Here is an 18013-nt window from a genome sequence, read left to right on the forward strand (position 1 = left end):
CTGTGGACAGAAAACGACACGTTTACTCGTCGTCCTCATCCTCATCCTCCTCCTCCTCCTCGGCGGTGGTCTGGGCGATACGGTCCAAATCACGCTGGCCGGCCTGGGTGATGCGGCGGCCACCCTTCTCCTCGTCGACCTCAACGATGCCAATGGCAGCCAGCGACTGCAGGACCTTGCGGTCGACGGAGCCGGAGGCGTTGACGTGCTTGCCGGGGCGGGTGCCGCGGTTCTTGGCGGTGCCGTGGACCTTGCGGAGACGGCCAACACCGACCGTCTTGCGGAGGTAGACGTGGCGGGCCACCGAGGCGGCGCGGACGTAGAACCAGTCAATGTCCTGGGGAGGCAGCTCCTTGGCGTGGCCCGTCTTGACCGTGTCGACCCAGCCTGTCGTCGTTAGTACCTGTGGACGTGGATTTCCGAGTGGCCGTGGCCGTTGCAGTTGATTTCAAGGTCCGGCTTCACTTACCAGGAATGGGGAGCTTGCCCTGACGCTTCAGGAAAGCAGCGTAGGCGACGATGAACTTCTGGGCCTAGAGCCAGGGGAAAAAAGAAAACCCAATTAGCAAATATTCCGTCATAGGAAGTCTTTCGACTCCCTCACGCCTGCTCCAAAACAATGTTTCCAGAATGTGCCCCGTTGCTGCCGCAGGGCCGTCCCATGTTTCCACGGTCGCCACGTCGCCCAGCAGAGTATGTTGCCCGTCTCTTTCATGGTATCGAACTGTATGTCGTGCTGATCCGCAGGCCCTGGTCGACTCTCCCGTCTTCCTTTTCAGGACAAGGCGAACGAGAGAAAAAGGAGCTCCGATGTCTCCGTCTCATGGACAAGTGACGACGGCGCTTCACGCCTTCCCGTATTTCAGGGAGGAAGAGAGAGGCTCCTCCCGCCATCCGCCCAGGGAGTTGCGTAACAACAGTCGATCCATTTTTGTGCGTTTGGGTTGCGATTGTCGAGGTCGCGGACGTGAAGGAGACTTCGTTTTTGGGATTCTTCCTGCTTCATCATTTCTTGCTTCATCCTGGGAAAACACCTACATCGACATCCCGAACAGAAACACCACCCATCTTGATAGAGGTTGTATTGGGGTTTTTGGGGAGGAATGGGGTATAGAGTCGTCGAGATCGTTGGGCGTGGGAAGTGGTTGTCGAAAAAGAGAAAGCCGGATCGTGAGAAGAAGACGTTCCAAAGTCTGAAAAGTCCACTGGGCCTATGGGAAGAGGGGCCCGCTCAGGAAAATTTGGGAAAAAATTGGCCAGGGTTGGGACCCACTTTGAAAAGTTAGGGCTCGCCAACCCTTCCGCTAAATGTGCTCTAATAAATTATGTCATACAGATGACATAATCCAGGCATAATGCGGCCGTGCAACTGTGGCTAGAGCGGACTCCACAAAATAGGACATCGGCTAGAACAAGCCGACGCCCCTTATTGGCCGGTGCTCAACAATACACAAATGCCCCTGTTAATACGAATTACTGTTCTGACAACAGCAGCATATTGACAGCTGTCGAGGGAAGGTACGATTCAGCAAAACCACTGTTTTGGGAGTAAACACTCGATGCCTCGGTCCATCGAAGTGTGGTGGTGTTTTTGATAGAAACACAGCCATTTTCACTCTTCAAGCAGCTTTTTTGGCCCAGCTTTAACCATTCTGCAACCTCATATGGCCGCCTCCCATTTGCCGAAATGGCGGTTCCAATTGCCGACCAGCCAAAAAGGGCCTGGCAGTGGACAATGGCCGTTTCCCGCGCGTTCCTACGCCCCTTTTTGCCTTTCGGGCTCGTCACAATACTCCGCATTAGCTGTATCAATCCACTGCCTACGGAACCCGTCATTGTTTCCCTAGCTCAGCCCCCCTTGCGGAGAGAGCTTGTCTCCGACGTGGTGAGGAGACCTGCCACTGTGTCTGGGGAAATGTGTTAGTCGAACGTTGGCAAAGTGGAGAGTCCCGCCGAATGCAGCCGCCAATGAGTTGTCTCCGCCAACAATAGACAAGAAAGAGGACGCAGAAGAGGAGGCAGACGACGAGGCTATATTGGGGAACATGCTCGGGGAATGCTCGCAAGGGACAAAGTGACATGGAAGGACGCAGAATAGCTCCAATGTCGTTCTCGGCAAATTTGCCAGCGGGCAAGGCAGCAGAAGCAACGCTTCCAAAATGATGGACCCTGGTCGTGTCACAGCGACAGAGGTGCCGTTGCAATGAGGGGAATCTCTTCTGGCGACTGGGTCACCCATTTTGGTTTTAATACAGCCGCGGACCCCGATACACGGCCGAGGAGCCTCTGCCGTCTGTGTGTTTGGGAGGGACCAAAAAAGGATTCGCTTCCATCACTTCTTTGGCCGTTGGACGTTGCGTTTTTGTGTTTTGCTAATTGTTCTTTTGTTTTTGTTTTATCGCCAACGTCGATCTCGACGTACAGCTCTAGCTTCACCTCACCAACGTCCCTGCAAACGATTGACTAATACTGTTGAACTGTTAACGGCACCTCACCGATACGGAGTCATCGCGGGTCAGCAAAGATGGAACTCGGTACGTTCCTCGCGTCTTACCGGCCAAGACGACTCTTCTTTTCACTTTGTACCAAGCTTCTCCGCGGCTGTCTCACTAACATTTGCTTTGTTTGATTTCCAGTAACGACGGCGGCGGCTGCAGCTGCGGCCACCACCGCCGGCCTAGCCTACCTCGAGGCCCGTTTCCACCTCCGCAAAGACATCCAGTACATCCGCGGCCGCCGCATCCTGGGCAAGATGATGGCCCGCGCCATCAAGGAGAAGCGGCTCTCGCCGTACTACTTTATCGAAGAAAACACGCGCCAGAATCCCGACCATGAGGCCATATGGTCGCGCGACGGCTGCTACACGCGCAAGGAGATGTACGACCGCGCCAACCAGTACGCCCAGTGGTTCCTCAAGCAGGGCGTGCAGCCCGGCGACCTCGTGGCCTTCTTCATGATCAACTCGCCCGACTTTATCACGGCATGGCTCGGTCTGCTGGCCATTGGCGCTGCGCCGGCCATGATCAACTTCCACCTGACGAGCAAGGCGCTGCTGCACTGCCTGGGCATCAGTGCCGCCAAGCTGATTCTTGTCGACGGGCCGCCCGACGCCCACGCACGCATCGCTGCTGTCCAGACCGACCTGGACGCACAGGGATACCGCGTGGTGGATTTGGCCGACGCACGCCCCGACGTGTATGCCTTGGATGCGCGGCGACCGGGCGACGAGCTGCGGGCTGGCGTGCTGCCCCACTCGCCGTCGTCCATGTTCTATACGAGCGGCACGACCGGCTTGCCCAAGGCGTGCTACCTCCCGATTGCGCCCATGTTTGGCCACGGCGCTGGCAACTTGACAGGACTCAACCCGGTTGACCGCCCCAACGAGCGCTACTACGTGTGCATGCCCTACTACCACGGCACGGGCGGCATCAATGCCATGGCGCAGGTGCTGTGCGGCACGACGCTGTGCATTGCGCCCAAGTTCAGCGTGTCCGGCTTCTGGCGGGACATTCGCGACTCGCGGGCCACCTGGTTCGTGTACGTCGGCGAGACGCTCCGCTATCTGCTGGCGGCACCGCCGTCGCCCGACGACAAGAACCACAATGTGCACACCATCTTTGGCAACGGTCTGCGGCCGGACGTCTGGGATAAGTTCCGCGACCGGTTCGGCATCGAGCGCATCCACGAGTTTTTCAACAGCACCGAGGGCGTCTTCCCGCTCGACAACGTCTGCCGTGGCGACTTCCACAAGCACTCGGTCGGCCACCACGGCCTGCTGCTGCGCTGGCGGTACAACGACGAGTACATTCCCGTGGCCATTGATCCGGAGACGGGCGACATTGCGCGTAATCCGGACACGGGCTTTGCCTACCGGGTGCCCTATGCGCAGGGCGGCGAGGTGCTCATCCGCATCCCCGGCGAGCGCGTCTTTGGCGGCTACGTGGGAAACGAGGCGGCCACCGAGAAGAAGCTGGAGCGCAATGTGTTCCGGAAGGGCGACTGCTTCTACCGCACGGGCGATGCGCTGCGGCGCGACGACGACGGGCGCTGGTTCTTCATGGACCGGCTGGGCGACACCTTCCGGTGGAAGGGCGAGAACGTGTCGACCACCGAGGTCGGCGAGGTGCTCGGCAAGTTCCCCGGCGTGCTCGAGGCCAACGTCTATGGCATCGGGCTGCCGGGGCACGACGGCAAGGCGGGTGCTGTGGCACTGCACCTGGACTCAGCCAAGCGAGCCGACTTTAATCATCAGCAGTTTTTGGCGTAAGTCTCCCGTCCCCAGTCCCCCATGCCGGGTGTTGGCATCACTGACATTGATATAGGCACGCCCGCAAGCACCTCCCAAAGTACGCCGTGCCCGTGTTTGTGCGGCACGTCCAGGCAGCCTCGACGACACACAACAACAAGCAGAACAAGATGCCACTCAAGAACGAGGGCGTGGATCCGGACAAGGTAGCGGCGGGCGATGTCATTATGTGGATCGACGGCCACGGCAAGGGCACCACGTATGTGCCGTTTACACGAGACGACTGGGAGAGTCTTCACGCTGGGAAGGCGAGACTGTAGACGCTCGTGGTATGTAGAGGAGGCAAAGTCTTTTATGGAAAAATATAGACAAGTAGAATGTAGAGCAGACTGTATTTTTAATTCATATTGATTTATTCGATTTACTGCGTCATACAATGTAGCATCTAGCCGTGGAGGAAGAAAAAGAATATAAGAAAAAATTCCAGGCAAAACAGTACGTAAATAGGAAACGTCGTACGTGGTACGGATGCACGAAAAGGTCCTAACCGTGTCTCTTGTAATACGGCGGTTGCTCACGTCGTACGAGAACTGTACAGTCATCCATCCAACATACACCATACATCACCAGCCATCAGCCGTGGGTCCGACCTTGGGATGCCAACAACGGTTCCTTTGTGGGCGACTTGCAATCATCATCCTCGTGACAGACATGGAACAAAGTGTGAAAGCTTTCAAGCACCGGAACATCAACCAGCTACCATCAACACTGCCCAAGCATAGCTTGTCGAAAACGTCGACATACCATCAAGTCTCTCCAACCAAAGACAAGACAAGGACCATGACTGCCCATTTCCCTCTTTTGTCGTCCGACTTTGATGAAGGAGAAGGGTAACTTCCATTTCAAACATGCACAATAAAGCCAACGTGGTTTTGAAATAGTCCATGTCCGGACGACCAGTGTTCAACGCACTGGCATTGACTTGTGCGCTTGTCGATATTGACGGGACGTTCCCTCAACAAACTCCCTCGCGATGCGGCGAGAGTTTTCTCACAGCTGGCAGCATTATCATACTACAAAACGTCAGAAACTGACCGGATGCTGATTGGAGACGGGAAGACGACGAAACGTACCAGGCACGCAACCGAGCAGCCAACATCTGTCCACTCTTGCCTTGGCGTAGACTTGCCAATCAACCGAGTCTGCTTTAAAAGAGAGCGGACCTTGATATTGTGTTCGTCTGCGAATAACTGCAAATGGCTCGCCGACAAGGCCAGGAGGCACTGGAGTCGGATCAGTCTATTGTTAGTCACGAAGCCTGAGATCGCAGGGCTCCACGGCCTTTTGGATACCACCGTCCTTGGGCTTGGGCGCAGCAGCCGACGACACGCCGGTCGCCCATCGAAGGCTGTCCGATGAAGCCAAGATCTTGCTATAGAGTAGCGCCAGCTCGCGGGCCTTGTCACATCGCCAACGTTTGCCTCCAACATGTCGCTCATACTTCGCAGCGGGTGGCGGCATCGGTCACAACTGCATCAACAGATTTCTCCTCTTGCACGTAGGACATCAATTCAGACGCCAACACCACAGACGTTCCTTGGACAGTCCTTGCAGGTCTGGGGTTTGCGTTGTCTCATTCTTCGTCCACGAGTCAACGAGACACCCACGGCATCCGCTCGGCTGTGGACTCGACATTTTCACGCTCGGTGACATTCGATTCCAAGCTTTTTCTTCAACAAACTGGTTGACCTGCCATGTCGAAAGACCAACAACAGAATTGGATCGTCTTATCACCTTCAAGCTGATTCTGATCAGGCTGTACGGGTCTGTGAGACCTCACTCAGGTGTCGGGCAGTTGTCTTTGCCATTCTCTTCTGGTTAGATGAGCCAAGACATCAACCAAAGTCGCCAACAGCGTATGTGATTGGCGACGAGTCCAGATTCTATGCACAGCGAGAGATTCCATAACCACAAGTGTATTCCATCCTTCATTCTTTCCGTCGACAAAGCCAGGAAAGATGTGCACATGTGTGCCACTTTGCTGGATTCTGTCATCACGTCAAAATGTTCGTGGAGTGAACAAGCGTCCTTCTCCTTCACATATAACGCTCGGGAAGTCGGCCTCCATGTCTCTGGCGTGAACACGTCTCATGACGACAGACTGACGAATCCCGCGTTGTCGTTTGGTGATTTTGCAAAAAATGCTTATACAGCCCACACACTTTGACGTGGCGCAAAGTGGTCGCTCCAGTCCATGTCCCACCAACGGGCATCTCTTGTCAGTTTGAAAATCGCCGCGTCCTGTGGCATAAATTTTCTGCCTGCCACACTTGGTTATCACAGCCTCCCGTTGACGGTGACCTGTCATAAGATTCGCGAAATCATTATTTCAGTCAATAAAAAGAAACAAATAGACAAGAGTCCCCACCACCTCCGTCCACGTCGTGTACGGCGGACGACATCAGCATGGTGACACCCAAAGTCCGCTCGTTGATAAAATGGTGTAGAGTTTGGCTCAAGCTGTCGATGCAGTGGACTGTGGATGTTGCCAGGGTAAAATTGGCAGAGACTTGGCAGCGTTTTCTCATTTTGGCAAATCTGCCACCGTCGATATCACCAGAACTCGACTGTACTCGGGCGCACGTCCCCTAACCAGATCACGGCGTCTTCCCTTCGTCGTTGACGAGCACATGTACTCTAGTCGCTTCCCTACTGGGCGAAGCCACCGAAGCTGCACTCCCCTTTTTGTCACGTTCTGGTGACGTGGTACCAGACTTCCACTGTACCAGGCATTCTGCACGAATCCCTACGGCACAATGAATCTCATACTACCGCACGCTCGCCAAGACTCACTTCATCGGTGGTGATCTCCTTAATGACAGCATGGCGTTTGTTCACGCGGTGGTTTCTCTCTGTAGTCATCATTGGAGTTCGAGCAGCTCCATGAAGCTACCGTCCGCCGTCGGCGTTTTGTCGCTCGGCAGAAATGCCAATACTGTCGGAGCTCAGTCGTCCGGGGGGGTTCAATTAGACCCCGACCGTTTTGATAAGCAATCAGGCTTTTCTCACTTTATCGCATCCCAGACATTTCTGGACTCCACCATCCACGGTCATCCGCCCGAGCGATGGATTGGTATTGGCCGGCGTGGTATTTTGCGTTGGCTGTCCTTTCCATGGCCTGTTCTGTTCGCTGCAGTGGACTTCGACAACGTTTCTGTTTCCCGACCATGTCAAGATCCTCATTTCTCTTGACGTGGCCTTGTCGGTCATATCTGTTTTCCCCGACTTGGTGAGAAGGAGGATTCGGTCAGCAGCGTTTCGATGGATGAAACTGTCTTGGAGATCTGCCGACGTGATACAGCGAAATACGTACTGTTCGTCAGCCACGCCAGTCTTCAAGGACATCAAGCTGAACTGCCACATGGGGTGGCGTCATGTTGACATTGAAGCCACCGTTCAGATGCTCAAGTGCAACCCGAAGTTTTCTCTTGACGGCGTTTCTTCTTCATGCAAACGTCCAGATGCTCAAATGCAACCCAAAGTTTTCTCTTGACGGCGTTTCTTCTTCTTCGATGCAAGATCAAAAAGATGACTTTTTGTGCCTACAACTGACGGTCAGCAAGGACGTAGGAGACGTAAAAAGGCACGTATAAATGGGCATGAGAGGATATACTTGGGCCGCGGCGCAGCGCGCACGTTTGCTGCCATCAACCTCGGCGTCTTTTCGCAAGAATAGTAGTTCTTCTCACAACGCTGACATCTCGTGGCAACCCTCAGCTTTCATTCTCGATGGTGGCAATAGATTTGTTGGTCTATCGACGTTAGTATGCGGTGAATTGTTGCAGATTATGTAGGAGACAACGGCATTGGCATCTGTCTTGCAACATACCAAGGACTGATGGGTCCCCAGTCTCATGACACATCTCTCTCGTCGAGATGCAGTCTGCCGTACGAGCACCATTTGTTTCATGACGCAGAGGTATTCATTCCGTAGCCAACTGGGATTGGTCAACCCAAAGATAGACTGCACGCCACAAGCATTTCTGCGCGTAGGTAGAGTTGTCGATAGTTCATGATGATGATGAAGACAAAGTGCCAAATGCGGGAGTAGGATAAGGGGACCTAGATATAAGAAGTAGATGGCTACAGAGAGGAAAAGAAAATAAAGAGAGGAGAGAGAGGTCGAAGGAAGAGGAGGGCGAGGGCGTTTATATACTTTTTCCAGGAGTCGGGCAGACAGTAGGAGAGCTACAAGTGGGTCCCATGGGTGGTTTGCAGGCACGAAAGCCATTGTGATCACGAGAGCGACATGTTTTAGTCTCCCTCTTCTTTTCTATTCATATTGTCATTGCTCTCTCCTCGGTATTATGTCAACAATGCTCTCATGATTTGCTTACTCTCTCCTTTTCCGGAAAATAGTCTTTGCGGATCTTTTTTTTTGTTGTTGATAAATTGGAGACAAAATACATAAACTAAAACCATATTTTTTGATTTATTATTGTTATTTCTCTCATACAGAATACAAACGAGCCTGATGCCTTCTATTGTGAGCCACGGTGAACTTGAATATTACAGTCTCCTTTTCGTTTCTACGATACGTCTTCAAAGTGAGCTGCCCTTCCTTTTTTGTGTCACTGATCAATGAACAGATCAGATTGATAAAATCGATAAAATCGCCAAAACATAACTGACAAGTCAAGGCTAAGCTGAAAACAATCCAAAGACAGACAGACTTGCAACGATAGCATAAAGTCACATATTTGCCGAGAGGTAACTGAGATGCCCACGAACGACGATATTAGCATGCACACCTCCGCTGCTGTGTTGGCCAAGACTTGGCATTAATTGAGACGACACTTTCCGGACACTTTTCCATCACTTTGTTCTCTTTTCCTCCGCCTGTGTGTTGTTTCTTGTTCTTTCTTCTGTCCTCCCGTCGACTATCAAGCACCATTTATTTATCTCTCCAACCCTTCATTTACAGTTCATGTACGCAAGCTACCACGGATGGCGTCACGACTCAGACGGCGGCGGAGGCCAACACGTGTGCCATCAAGGACACGGCGGCAGAGTACACCAACGGCTGTCAGTTGGGACAACACGCGGCGATGGTTGTTTGCCGATCCAAGTCTACGAGGCCATGCTACTAACTTGTCCGAGGGCTCAATGAGCTGCCTGGCCATAGCATGGAGTGACAGGTAGCCAGGGTAGGAAGAGAAGTGCAAGAGAGGCAATGTTGGGTTTCCACAATGTTGCTTCACCTGGATCCATGTTAGTTTTGGATTTGATTTGCATCTTCATTTTCCTTTCCCTTTTTCTTTTTCTTTTTCTATTTTTTACGTTATTTTCTTTTCTTTTCTATGTAATTTTAAACCATACAAACATTCATTCACCGTGACGGTTACTGGTTGAAGTAACATGATGAATTCTACCGGCACGATCATTTATCCATGACCAATGTCGCCTCCTCCCAGCATCCCGGCTGTAGCATGACACGAAACAGCCCAGACAATCGTCAACTACCAGAAAATAAAGACCCGAAATGTATCTACCCGAAACAGACATTCAAAACACGCGGGAAAATCGGCCAAAACGGGGATACTGATCATAGTGACAACTCAGGAAAAGTCGCAGAAATGAACAAAAAGGTCATATGAGAAGGAGAGCATATAAAAATTTCCATTAAAATTGCTAATATCACGACAATTGACACGGCCGAATCGAGTGGCAAACTGTGCCACGCAAATGCCGTACACATTTCTCAACTAAGACATTGCCTACTACACGTTCTCGTTGCTCACAAGGCGTCCATGGACCGCCGACGCAGCTTGGCCGTGCCAGCACTGCCATCACAGACCCGGGACAAGGCCATCGACGAGGCCCGTCGCACCCAGGCCGCCGTTGTGCGCGACTGCACGGCTGCCGGCCGGGACCCGCCTCCCTATGTCCTGACCGAGCTCATCGGCAAGGGCACGTTCGGGCGCGTCTTCCAGGCGACGTCCGCCAAGACCGACGGCGTGGTGGCCGTCAAGATCATCAGCATCGAAGAGGGCGACGCTGCGGCGGCCGACGACTCGGGCGGTGCGAGTGACATCAACATCAATGCGCCGGGACAGACGGCCCAGACGCTCCGGGCGGCCCCCACGGCCGTGGTCGACACCTTTGGCGACGTCCTGAAGGAGATCCGCACGCTGCAGCTGCTGGGTACCAGCGGTGCACGCAACATCAACACCGTGCTGGACTCGCTGCTCGTCGGCCCCACCGTGTGGATGGTCACCGAGTACTGCGGCGGCGGCAGCGTGGCCACGCTGATGCGGCCGACGGGCCATTTGCCGGAAAAGTGGATTGTGCCCATCCTGCGCGAGGTCGCCGAGGCGCTGTACTGGGTGCACAGCCAGGGCATTATCCACCGCGACATCAAGTGCGCCAACGTGTTGGTGGCCGACCTTTCGGGATCAGAGACGCGGGGCGAAGCAGACACACCGTCCCGGGTCCAGCTGTGCGATTTTGGCGTGGCCGGGTTCGTCGAGACCGCCGTCGACAAGCGGCGCACCGTCACGGGCACGCTGCACTGGATGGCGCCAGAGCTGTTCCGTGCCGATGTCCAGTACGGGACCGAGGTCGACATCTGGGCGTTTGGCTCCATGGCGTACGAGGTCGCCACCGGTCTGCCGCCCAATGCCACGCGGACTCTCGCCGGCGCCGGTGGCGGGAACTTTGACCTCTCGACGTTTGGGTCGTATCTTGAGCAGAACTGTCCGCGTCTTGTCGGCAACCAGTACTCGGACGGCCTCAAGGAGCTTGTTGCCGCTTGTATGGTGCACGACCCGACGCAACGGCCCCCGATTGGGCAGGTGCAGCAAATGCGGTACATTGCAGGTACAGCCGTTTCGCATCCAACGACGTCTCTGTCGGCGCTGCTGTCAGCCTATCGGCTCTGGCAGGCCCGTGGTGGTGGTCGCGTGTCGTTGTTCTCAGCGGGTGGTGCGAAAGGGGTGGCTGACTCCAGTCCAACCTCAAGTCTCCCGGCCTGGGACTTTGGCGACGACGAAGACGAAGATGACGACGACGATGACGACGGCGACGCATTTTCGCTCGACTATGAAGCCAATACGCTCGCCGTGTATGAAGCCTATGGCATCTCTCTCGACAAGAGTCCATCGCTGCCGCCCACACCAAAGCCTCTGCCCCCGCTGCCCCAGATGCCACCGCCAGAGCTTCCGCCACAGTCGCGTCTTCGTCGATGGCCGCCGCAGCTGGGCCGAGCGCTTCCACAGGTCCCACTCCAAGGCGTCTTTGACCCAAACACGCTCACGAGCTACCGCGACAAAGCCCGTGCCACCTACGGACGACGCCCGCCGCCGGCTCTGGTCCTCGACTCCAAGCGTTTGCCGCCTTCGACGGGCCGCGTGTCCGACCTGCCACTGCGCAGCTACTCGAACGAGCCAGGACGAGAGCCAGACCGCGAATCCTTGATTGACCTCGACCTCTCCATTGTGGCAGAAGACACATCGAGGACGGATACTACCGCCGTGGATATGTCTGACCAAGACACGATTCGCCCGAGTGGTAGAGGAGCCGGCACCAATCGTACCTCGCTGAATGCGATGCGCCACCGGACACAAGACTGGACATTTCCGGTGGCGTCCACATCGCCGATCAAGGGCCCGGTCCAGATGGCTGGCATGAAAAGCAGGGTGGAGAGGCACACCACCACCAACGAAGGCAACCAAATCAACCGCGTATCGACCGACAGTCTGATCGACCTCTATGATGCGACGGGGAACGGGTCAGACGGCGAGTACGTTGACGATGAGGCACCGTTTGAGTTTGACACACCTGCAACCCTCAGCACGTTGGATGAAAAAACCTTTGATCGTGGCGATGCCGCACCACGGTCGCTGCCGCCGGTGCCAATGGTGCCCACAAGCCGCGTCTTGCAGGGCGTAGCCGGACGTGACGAGGCCCGCAGTGAGCTGCTGCGCATGCTGTCCAGCCTCGGCGATCACCTCCACCTCGCCACGCACACACTGGAGAGCCTTCCTGTGCGCGACGCGTCACGACTCCGGCAGGCCGCGCCAGTCTTCCAGCCGTGAGTACGTGACCTTAGCGCCAGCCGTCGAGGTGTTCGCAAAGAGGTCGAGGCAGTACGACCCGTCCGTGTCGGATACGCTGAGGTGTGCGTTGAGACGGACACCCGACTGCTGGAACTCGATCGCTCGAGACGACAGTTCCTCCACCTTTAAATCCGTTCCCTTCGCCGTGATGCTATTTTCGACAGCTGTGTATCCTTCATACGAGCGCACGGCCAAGACCAAGCCGTTGGGGGTTGTGCCTGACGAGGCAAGCAGTTCATCGAACTCGGTACCCAGGTGGGATATGTGGGCGAGGTAGATGACAATATGGTGCGTTCTGTGTTCGATGTCGTTGTCGCTGACAGCACGCCGACGCGAGTCTTCTCGGTAGACAATAAATGAACAGTCGGGAACCACCACATGCAGACCGGGCGGCTCATCGTGCGCAGCTGTCGTCGGAAAGACACGTGTGTACGAATGCCCCGGCGGCCACTTGGGCAGCGTGCAGATTTGCACCACGCAGAACTGGTCCGCAGTGCGGTTCAGCGTGGCGTAGGAGCCCGATGCTTTGGCGTACACATCGTGCACTTCGGACAGAGTACGGCCACACCGCATGCGCAGCGGCGTGTTGCGTCTGCGAATGCAACGCTGGCGGCTGTTGTCGGTAAACTCGACGTCAATGGTGACTAAGCTCGCCGGCTGCATCGACCCCTTGAGTGCCATATCCACGCAGCCAAGCATGATGGTGGCCTGAAGACTCGGAAGTTCATACTTTGTTTTCGTAGAGTGGACACAGGAGTTGAAAAAGACGCCCCGGCTCGTCACCTCCGTGGGCTTGACGTGCCACGACATCTTGGCCGACGCGAAGCGGTACTCCGTCGGGGACATGTTTGCTGAGTGAAGGAACACGTGCGGGGACGGTGCCAGCACGCCGTCCCATTCCAGTTTGTTGTCCGGTGGGAACTCCCAGGCAAACACCGTCTGGTCGTTGTATGTCTCGATCAGCAGCTTCTGCAGCCGGAGGAACGCTTCGCTGCCCTCTCCGTACAGCATCGGCATGGAGATGCCGAAGAGACCCAACAGCGAGTAAGCCATGTCTTCTTGTCGGGTGGTTGTGCGCCGTGCGGCCCACGACATGATGCGGGCAATGCTGACGAGTCGCAGGTTGCCGCCGCCGAGCACAAACTCGTCGATGCCCGTGACGTGGGCGAGCAAGGCGAGCGCGTTCGTCTTGGTGGTGATCTCGTTCCAATGGTGATCGAAAAAGACCATGTTTTGTGGAGCAATCAGCTCTTGCAGCGTCCAGCCGCGCAAAAACCAGCGGCTCTTGTCGAACGGCACGACGCGGTCCGAGCTGCAGGCGCCGTGCCCCGGCGTCGACAAGAGGCTGACGCCTCTGCAGACGTCGTAGAGGTACACATAGCAAACGGCGGCCTTGCGATAGTAGGCATACATGGAATTGATGGCCTCAGACAGCTCTGCGGACGAGGTTTTGTCGATGCAGACCGTGTCGACCCAGAGATAGTAGATGTTGTCCTTCAAGGCCTGCTCGCATGCCCAATTGACCTTGAGCCAGCCCTGGCGCCTGGTTACGGCACAGGACTTGCCCTTGCGCAGCGTTTCTTTGGCATGGCTGACGACCGCAAAGGTCAGTTCTCCGGCCTCCCACGTATGGGAGAGGATTGCATAGCGCGGTACATTCTGCACAAAGTCAACGACCTGCTTCGTGAGGCAATCGAGAAGCTTCATCGCTGGAAAGGGTTGGTCGTAAGTCTGGTGGTTATTGTGTCTCGTGTTTCTATACACTCCAGGTTCTTCGTTAGTGGAAATTGAGGAAGACAGGGAGATAAAGCAAAATAAAAGAAAGCCATAAAAAAACACAATCGAACTGAATGAGATTTCAATCGACTATTCTGTTCAACCGATTGCCATGCCTGCAAGGCTGCATTCGGCTCCGCCTCACGGCGGGGGCTCGTCGGAGTCCTCCCAAATGGTCGCGAGCAATCCATTCAGTCCACCCGGGATTGTGCATTGGCCAGAGGTGCTGGCTGGAAGGCAGACATATCAAAAACAAACTGGCGATAGTTGACAAAAAGGTCCCTGAAGAGGGACAAGAGCATACGGTCCTGCTTTGGCCCCATGAACCCAAAAGAGCATTGGCAACTTCCGTTGGACAACGGTCGCTCTTTCCTGGTGCAAAGAGTGGCAGCATCGCTACTTCCTCAAAGGGAAAAGCACGGTCGTCGCAATCTTGCCTTATTTGGAAAGTTTTTGAGGACACTAACAAAAGAGGTTTGCAGGCAAGGAGATTTGTTTACTTTCTTTTTTTTTATCCAACTTATCTAAGAAATCAATTGCATTTGCTCCGTCAGTTGCATCATTCGTTCAGAAAGCATCTTGGTAACAGCTTCGACAACACCAAACCTCCTCTGACTGGTCGCTCCAAGAGGGCCGATGTTCCGTTGCCCTGTATCCGCGAATCCTACTGGGAAATTACTCCTATGCAAGGCTCCAAAAAGTAAGCTCCTCGACACGATCGTCGCAACATGCAAGTTGATCAGTATGTTGGACAGTGCCTCAATGGCCCAATGCGCTTGTCGGGGTTCATTTAATCTTCTCTACGAGAATTACTGTTGTCTTAAATCGTAGAACGCGATCTCGTTAGCCTGCTAAACGCCAGGAGCATCTCGTTGTTCTTCATTACCCAAAAACCCCTGGCCTCCTGTTTCATTGCTCAGTGCTGTATTCGTGGGCCAAGGCTCCATGAGGATTGGGCGCAGCAAACGCCAAGCCGGTGACCGACGATCCTGCAAGACGGCACAAACATGCCGCAGAGTCGAAGTGACGAAGAGGCTTGTGGGGCACAGCCGTTGAAGTTAGTATTAGTTCTCTTCCCGTCGCCATCAAATTGTTATTCCTTTCTGTTTCTTTGTTTCTTCTCTTTTCGTCACGACCTCCGCTCATTTGTTTCTCCAACTCGTCCTCAGCACAGCCCAAAATCCACCGCGATCATGGTGTTCCGATCGTCGCGGCGCGCCGTCGCGTCCATCATGCGCCTTGCCGGTTTTGCCAGTCTCGCGTTCTCGGGCTTCGCATTCGCCCAGTCGTCAGCGTCATCTCCGACTACGACCGCTGCGCCGCCCAGCAGCAACGACACGACGGGCCCGTTCCTGCCCGTGCTCGAGGTGGACGTCATCTTCCCGCTCAACGAAACCTACCAGGAGACCGAGATTCTCCCCGTCGCCATCAATGTCCAGCGCCTGCCGGAAGTGCGCAATGTCGGCGAGCTCTCCTTCATCTGGAACCTGGACGTCTACGACCCCGACCACAAGCTCGGTGTCTACAATGACCTCGACAGCGGACTGTTTGTTCCCGCCAACACCTCCGAGGGCACCATTCAGCTCGGCCACACCAACATGACCAGCTGGATCAGCAAGCTCAACTACACCAGCCATGTGCTGCTGACCGTCAACGCCCTCTGGAACTTTACCTATCTCTGCGACCATCCGGCCCGTGGGGGGACTGCCATGACAAGCATCTTGTTCCGCGTTGAGTCTGACATCCAGCGTGCCTCCCAACCCGACAACTCATCCATCCCGGCCGACGTGGTCCAGGCACCCGACTGCCCCGTGTTCGGCGCCATTCTCTCCGACTATGCGAGTAGCACCGTCTACACCCACATCTTGTTCGCAGCCGACACGACCAGCACCGCATACACGACGTGCTCGACCCTGCTGGACGTCGAAACCGCCTCCTCCTACGGCACACCCTGTGCCGCCACCGTGGACGCGGCAACGCGCTCCGCGCTGGGCAGCATGGCCTCGAGCTTGGCGACGGGCCAAGCGCAAGCCAGCGAAGCCAGCCAAAGCAGCAGGACGGCCAAGCCGACGTCCACCTCCACGAGCGGCGCGTTGGCCACCGGCGCCGCCCAGCTGCAATCGGCTCTGGCCGCCGTTGCGGTCGTCTACTGCATTGTGTACAACTAAGTGCATTAACAAATGGACATAGAGCGTTCATTTTTCCTTCGTTTGTTCCTTTGTACATATAATCCTGCTTTATGTAATACGATACCTTGTTCGTGATACCTTCTTTACACAGAAATAAACGTGATGAATGATCAAGTCCAAGTCGTCATGCGCTGGCACTGCCATTGGCTCCTGAAGAACTGCGGATTCTTGCGCCTCGTTTTCGAATCCCACAGGTTACACTCGCCGCGCAGAAATCCGAACGCGACCATCTGTCCATTGCAGGCAAGCCATTGGCCTGCCTGCACGCACTTGCACAAGGACTCGAGGCACATTCGGATAGGAATCCGACGCAAATGCGTGCGACGCAAATCGCATGGATGTCGTCCTCGCCGGCTGTGGGGAAATGAAGCAAGACAAAAAAAGTCTGGGGATGATATCTGGCCCCCACTCCATACCAGAGAAGAACTGCCCTTTGTGGTCTTTGTGCAGAACGAGGCGGCGCCCGTCGAGTGGCTCTCGCCGTGCAGCGTGAGGTTGCATTGTCGCCGTTGGGGCCCGATCAGCCTGGGCTCTTTGAGTTCCCTGCATGAGGCGGACACAATGCAAGCTCTTCTTCGAGGAATCGGGGGCAGTGCTGCTCTTTGAGAAGAAAGGGACGTACACGCTTTTCCTCAAAAGATGTCCGGAGTACGACAATTTTTGTTGGAGAAAGTCTTTTGGTGTCGGTTGCTCTTACCGTTTCCATTTGCGTGATGCTGGATCGCTATTGCCAAAAATATCGTCACGTTGACTGGTTCCTGCCCGTTTAGGCCAACAACGGAACAGAATAACATTGCAAACGTACCGCAGTTGTGTTGCTCGCTCTTTCCTAAGTCCAGTTGTGTTCCCCATCTATGCCGAATTTCCACTTCAGGTCGTATCTTTCTGGCTCCTTTTATCTTCTCTTCTACGTTTTTTTCGTTCATCACCAACAACAGTCATCTTCACACCTCAGTATAAATGTGCGCTCCTTCAACTTTGTCAAGTCTTGTCACGACTGCCCTCCGAAATTCACACCAACTAGGCTTACTTGACGTACTCCCTGGGAAATACTGTTTCCCGTATCCCTTCATATTATTTTCAGAGGATTCATCACGTCCGGTTTCCAAATTACCAAGCATGCAGTGTGCCGTCGATGCGTTTGCAAAAAGCCTGCAGCTGCCCAACGCTAATGCGGCATGCCCTCGACAGTCGCACTCCGAGTTGGCAATTCGCCTTACCTCTATGGTACCGTTTTGAGCTCCTCAAAAGCTTTTATCGACCAATGCTTTTGCGTTGTTTCTTTCTTGGTGTCGGTTTCCCCTTCTTCGTCTAACTTTCGACAGACAGTGTCTTTATTACAGGAAGGCCCTCTCCGTGTCCATTGCCCCCCCAGAACACGGCATAGATGCCGTCAAGTCAATGGGGCCCAACACGAGGCAAATGAACCCAGTATGTGAGACCGAGCAGGCCTTCAATATATCGCTTCCGCACGCAAATGAGACCTTCCGGTCTCCTCGGCAGAGTCGATCTATCTTGTGGCGGCCTGAGTTGTACATTTTGATGCTACCGCATGCGTTGCATCTGGATGATGGCACCCCTCTGGCCAATCTCGAGTGGTTGCTCTGCTGTCCATCCTTTCCCTTTCATTTTATCGTCTGGTAGCTGTGACGAAAAATTCATTGATGGGCGTTTGCACGGTGTAT

The 18013-nt window shown here is 54.8% G+C and overlaps 6 protein-coding genes across 6 annotated transcripts; 4 read left to right on the forward strand and 2 right to left on the reverse strand.

Moving 5' to 3' along the window:
- Window positions 1-22: 22 nt before the first annotated feature.
- On the reverse strand, window positions 23-715 carry SPSK_06610 (small subunit ribosomal protein S19e; the record flags this gene model as incomplete). The annotated part of the gene is made up of 3 exons (XM_016733312.1): window positions 23-387; window positions 470-533; window positions 605-715. 3 exons carry the CDS (start codon window positions 713-715, stop codon window positions 23-25), a joined length of 540 nt encoding a protein of 179 aa, XP_016592004.1.
- Window positions 716-2524: 1809 nt separating this feature from the next.
- SPSK_06053 (very-long-chain acyl-CoA synthetase family protein (CefD1)) lies at window positions 2525-4566 on the forward strand (the record flags this gene model as incomplete). Its single annotated transcript, XM_016732761.1, has 3 exons — window positions 2525-2534; window positions 2637-4263; window positions 4323-4566. The coding sequence occupies 3 exons, from the start codon at window positions 2525-2527 to the stop codon at window positions 4564-4566; spliced, it is 1881 nt and encodes a 626-aa protein (XP_016592005.1).
- A 985-nt stretch (window positions 4567-5551) lies between these two features.
- On the reverse strand, window positions 5552-5767 carry SPSK_06819 (uncharacterized protein; the record flags this gene model as incomplete). The annotated part of the gene is made up of 1 exon (XM_016733511.1): window positions 5552-5767. One exon carries the CDS (start codon window positions 5765-5767, stop codon window positions 5552-5554), a length of 216 nt encoding a protein of 71 aa, XP_016592006.1.
- Window positions 5768-10056: 4289 nt separating this feature from the next.
- Window positions 10057-12342, forward strand: SPSK_06002 (serine/threonineeeee-protein kinase; the record flags this gene model as incomplete). Its single annotated transcript, XM_016732710.1, has 1 exon — window positions 10057-12342. One exon carries the CDS (start codon window positions 10057-10059, stop codon window positions 12340-12342), a length of 2286 nt encoding a protein of 761 aa, XP_016592007.1.
- Window positions 12343-12741: 399 nt separating this feature from the next.
- SPSK_06286 (uncharacterized protein) lies at window positions 12742-14144 on the forward strand (the record flags this gene model as incomplete). Its single annotated transcript, XM_016732992.1, has 4 exons — window positions 12742-13003; window positions 13107-13198; window positions 13225-14088; window positions 14133-14144. 4 exons carry the CDS (start codon window positions 12742-12744, stop codon window positions 14142-14144), a joined length of 1230 nt encoding a protein of 409 aa, XP_016592008.1.
- Window positions 14145-15332: 1188 nt separating this feature from the next.
- On the forward strand, window positions 15333-16307 carry SPSK_06469 (uncharacterized protein; the record flags this gene model as incomplete). Its single annotated transcript, XM_016733175.1, has 1 exon — window positions 15333-16307. One exon carries the CDS (start codon window positions 15333-15335, stop codon window positions 16305-16307), a length of 975 nt encoding a protein of 324 aa, XP_016592009.1.
- Between the last annotated feature and the right edge of the window lie 1706 nt (window positions 16308-18013).

The sequence above is a fragment of the Sporothrix schenckii genome, assembly GCF_000961545.1.
Source record: "Sporothrix schenckii 1099-18 chromosome Unknown Cont38, whole genome shotgun sequence".
Lineage (NCBI taxonomy): Eukaryota > Fungi > Ascomycota > Sordariomycetes > Ophiostomatales > Ophiostomataceae > Sporothrix > Sporothrix schenckii.